Source organism: Onychomys torridus, chromosome 20 (genome assembly GCF_903995425.1).
Source record: "Onychomys torridus chromosome 20, mOncTor1.1, whole genome shotgun sequence".
Classification (NCBI taxonomy): domain Eukaryota; kingdom Metazoa; phylum Chordata; class Mammalia; order Rodentia; family Cricetidae; genus Onychomys; species Onychomys torridus.
This window is the reverse complement of record NC_050462.1, coordinates 24,217,266-24,222,074: the sequence shown is the minus strand read 5'-3', so window position 1 is coordinate 24,222,074 and position 4,809 is coordinate 24,217,266. Positions and strand designations below refer to the sequence as shown.

At 36.5% G+C, this 4,809-nt stretch overlaps 1 protein-coding gene across 1 annotated transcript; it reads left to right on the top strand.

Moving 5' to 3' along the window:
* The first annotated feature begins 2,054 nt into the window (after positions 1-2,054).
* Positions 2,055-2,413, top strand: LOC118570840 (transmembrane protein 258-like). The gene has a single exon (XM_036169490.1). It carries the CDS (start codon positions 2,064-2,066, stop codon positions 2,301-2,303), a length of 240 nt encoding a protein of 79 aa, XP_036025383.1. The 5' UTR covers positions 2,055-2,063; the 3' UTR covers positions 2,304-2,413.
* Positions 2,414-4,809: the final 2,396 nt, after the last annotated feature.

Genomic DNA, 4,809 nt, shown 5'->3' with positions numbered 1-4,809 from the left:
AAAGGCAAAATTTCTTGCCTTGGAATTTCAATTTCCTCAGCTTAGGAAACTACTAAACGTGTGTTGTGCTGTGTTCTGGGTTTGATTTCTTAATATAAATCCACTTGTAATTACTTTAGTCTTATGCTAGCAAGACTCTATATTGTTAATGGTTGTCATATGACCCCACAGTGTTAAACACATGATAGGATTACTGTCTATTGAGATTTAAGAGGCATCTTTTAGATCAGTGTTTTCAATGTTCCCAGTGTTGCAACCCTTTAATATAGTTCCTCATACTATGGTGACCTCCAACTGTAAAATTGTTTTCATGGTTACTTCATTGCTCCAATGTTGCTACTGTTATGAATCATTGAATCATAATGTAAATATTTGTGTTTTCTGATGGTCTTAGGCGACACCTGTGACAGGTTCATTTGACCACCAAAGGGTCATGACCCACAAGCTGAGAGCCAGTGTTTTAAGCTATTCTAGAGTAAACTTACATGCTTTTGAAAAACATTTCTGAAAAAGATGTATGAATATTCATATAAACACTTGTAAGTACAGATGTTAAGCTCAGTAGTTCAATGATCATAAAATTAACACCTTGCTAAAATATCAACACATAAAATGTAAAGCAAATAGAGTACAGAGGCCGAGAAAAGGACTTTAAGGACTGTGCCTAGAGTCCCATCACCCCTGAAAACTTCTGTATTTGAAATTAAATGTTTTTTTTTAACTGTTTCATTGTATTTTAAGCAAAATATTCTGACACCAGGAAATGTATTGGCTCAGACAAATGGCCAAAAACTAAGGACTTATAGAGTAAGGTTATTTTAATAGATTTACACAGCAGAAGTGTTTCAAAGTTTACTAACTGCTCTCAATGATCATTTCATGGTTCCAGTGTTTCTCTTCTATAATATACAATTATATTCAGAAACTACTATTATTACTCAACATTAACTTAGCTTTGTTATGGCTTGTATTTACCACAGTCTCTCCTATAAAATGCCAGAGGGGAAAAATGTTCCCATGTGAGGTTATTTATTTTGTGACTATCACCCTTCCATCTGCTGATACCACATTTTATTTGGAGAATGCATCAGTTGCTCCCTGAGACACTTACTGATCGAGTTTTGATGATGTAGTAGGAAATGAGTAAAGTCAGAAGACAGAGCATAACATTCTGTGAGGAGAGAATGGTATTTAATTCTCTCCTATCTCGGAAAAATATAATATATGTGTCAAGAACAACATAAGGAAGGAAGGGTTGATTTGGGGTCACAATCTGGGTACATAATCTGTTCTGGAAAAGGTAAAACAGAGGCAGGGACATGCTGTTGCTGGTTGAGCCCACAGTCAGAAAGAATAGAGGATGACATTCTGCTTGCTTTCTCCTTTTTATTCAATTTAGGACTCCAGCCTGCAGTGCCAGCCATATTTAGGCTGGGTATTTCCACTACAATTAGCATAATCTAGAAAAAAAACCTCATAAACATGACCAGAGCTTTGTTCCAGTGGTGATCCTAAATCATGTAAAGTTGGCAGTATTAATCCTCACAAGTGGATAAAAGTAACATTAGAAAGACACACCTTAAGTATATTTGTACATGTTATATTTTAATCAGATAATTAAAGGGAGTAAAGCCAAAATTGTAATGTTTGTGAGCCTTCCACACCCTTCTTCATTTTTGAAATCATAACTGGTAATAAGAGTGTATTAGTCTGTAGGACATTTGGAAGGTAATCAGTGTAAAGTTAACATGAATAGAGTTAATGTCCTTCTAAAAGGGATCCCAGTGAAAGTTCTTATCTTTATTCTAGCATATGATGAGAAGACAGCAAACACACTGGCTTCCTGGTGTTGGGCTATCAGTCTTTGAGCTATACAATAGAATTTGTTAGTTATAAGTCACCTATTCCATGATGCTCTCATATAGAAACATGCACAAGTAAGCCATAAAGAATTAGAAAGTATATACCAGAAAGGGTAAAATAAAAGTTCCAGTCTGACAATTACCATTCTTATTTGGGTCACCATTGATTGTTTTCTATTGAAATAGCCTGTGCGGGGCAAAATGGAGCTCGAGGCCATGAGTAGATACACCAGCCTGGTCAACCCAGCTGTCTTCCTACACCTGACTGTGGTACTTCTGGCCATCGGCATGCTCTTCACCGCCTGGTTCTTCGTCTATGAGGTCACCTCCACCAAGTACACACATGATATTTACAAAGAGCTCCTCATCTCCTTGGTGGCCTCACTCTTCATGGGTTTTGGAGTCCTCTTCCTCCTGCTCTGGGTTGGCATCTATGTATGAGTCCCCAAGGGTACCCACCAGGCAGCTTCACCAAGTCCCTGCTTTTGTAAATTAATTTTTTACCATTGCTACAAGTGTCCCACCTGCTATTTACAATAAAGACAGATGTGTGACAGAAAAAAAAAAAAAAAAAGAAATAGCCCAAAGCTGCCTGTGATTTGTGGTTATTTTATTAACAGAAATAACAGCTGCCATTTCATATACATTCATATTTAATGTTGTTATCAATTGGAGGTCTGAAATTATTAAATATTGAGTAGTTTTCACTTTCCTTTTTTCTATGATGAAATTGTCCTGGAAATCAACATAGTGTTATACTGATTCAGGCTATTGCTTGACTCATAACAACCTAACTAACACAGGTGATAAGCACATAAAAGACTTTATGATGTTAGATGTAAAATAATTGAGGCTCTCTGACATTTTCTATGAGTTGGTTTTATTTTTGTCATATTCAACCAATAAACATCTCTTTTATATTCATGTGATCTCTTTCAAAGATGTTTCTCAATATATTAACTAGACTCTAGAGACTTGCTCAGGACAGCTTGGTTCTTAATTTACATATATATATATAGGAACTGAAGAAATCTCTACTTGAAGAGAGTTTCTAGAAATTTTTTGAAATATTTTTAGTAATTCTTTGAGAATTTCATATGTTGAATTTGATTATAAATATGTGATCCCCCCAACTCTGTCAGATCCACCCTCTCCACTTTACTTTCCAACTACCCAACTTGGAACATACTTTTTTTTTCTCCTCCTTTTCCTCACTTCTGTTCTCCTTCTCATCTTCTTCTTTGTCTCTATCACCATCTTCATCTTCATTGTCATCTTTTTCCTTGCCATCCAGTCCAATTTCCATTGCCTAGCTGGTCTTGAGAATGGAACTTGTCCTAGTGTGCAGTTGACCTATCAGGGTCACACCATTAGATAAAAACAAATCGTTATCTCTCAACAGCTACCTAAATCTAATATAGCTCCTCAAATAAGGATTTGATTTGATATATAAATTCCCCAGCTCTATTGTATTGATTTTCCCTGACTTGAGCTTTTAGAGTTCAGTGAATGCTGTCACAACTGTTATGAGTTCATATGTACAGAAGCCTTCCTGTGTCCTGTAAATCCATTTCCTGGAAGTTATCTTCGAACTTGGCTTTTTATACACTTCTCTCCTCCTCTTCTGTTAAGATCCTTCAATCTTTGGGGTAGTAGTGTGCTGTTTTTGCATCTTGTCAATACACTAGAAGTCTCAGCTTGAACAAAAAGACAATTGAAAGGGATAAAGGGGGTTCAACTAGAGTAGAAAAGTCAAGTATTCTCATTTGCAGATGATATATAAAAGACCTTAAAGATCCCTCCAGAAAACACCTACAGCTTATAAACACATTCAGCAAATTAGAAGTGTATAAAATGAACAGACAAAAATCAGTAGCTTTCTTATATGCAAATGAGAAACAGATGTAGAAAGAACTCAAGGAAAAATACCATTCACAATAGATGTAAATATTCCTAATCAACAAACAAACTTCGATATGTTACGAAAGTGTTAGCTGTTTATTCAATGTAACAGTTACTTGTAGTTAGAGATTTCCTGTCTGGCCCAGAGTCAGGACAAATCTCTCTCATCCACCAGGCCCACAGTCACTTAGACCCAACAAAGTTAACACACAGAAACTTATATTGCTTACAAACTGTATGGCCATGGCAGGCTTCTTGTTATCTACTTCTTCTATCTTAAATTAACCAATTTCTGTTAGTCTATACTTTGCCACATGGCTGTGGCTTACCAGTGTCTTTACATGTTGCTTCTCATGGCGGCGGCTGGCAGTGTCTCCTCCCCCAGCTTTTCACTTCCCAGAATTCTCCTCTCTCTTGTCCCGCCTATATTTTCTGCCTGGCCACTGACCAAACAGCATTTTATTTATACAGAGCGATATCCACAGTAGTTACTGAAATATAGCTTAATGTTTTTAAAGTCACTTGCTGAATGGAATGGTCTCATCCAGTGAAACATGGTGTGCCATATGAGTGTCTAAAATGGTGTTTGCCCAAATTTTCATAAGCACATGCTTGCTATTCAAAGGACACATGTAATATTACATGCCTTAAAGATTACAGATCACTTCCCTATACTTTAATATGTTTCTGACACAGAAGTGAATTTGTAGACACACAACTGAATTTGCAGAGTCATGGAATTCCAAAATAGGCTTTCAATGTCTTCCAAGATGGTGTCCTACCTTTCGCTTTGATATGAAAGTCTTCCTTTGATAGGTAATGTGTTATCATTGCATGTAAACCATATGGGAAGCATTAAAGCTCATCTGTCATCATCTTTTATTTATCTTCAATGTTACATCAATGTTACTCTTAAACTATTTTATTTGTATTTATGTGATTGTGTATGTGTTTGTTAGTGTGTGTGTGTGTGTGTGTGTGTGTGTGTGTGTGTGGTGTTTTCATGTGTGCCCAGGTACTTGCAATGTTCAGAAGGAGAGGACCA

Bases quoted from the DNA above. Each gene is read 5' to 3' on its own strand.
- LOC118570840 (XM_036169490.1), top strand. From the start codon at position 2,064: ATGGAGCTCGAGGCCATGAGTAGATACACCAGCCTGGTCAACCCAGCT.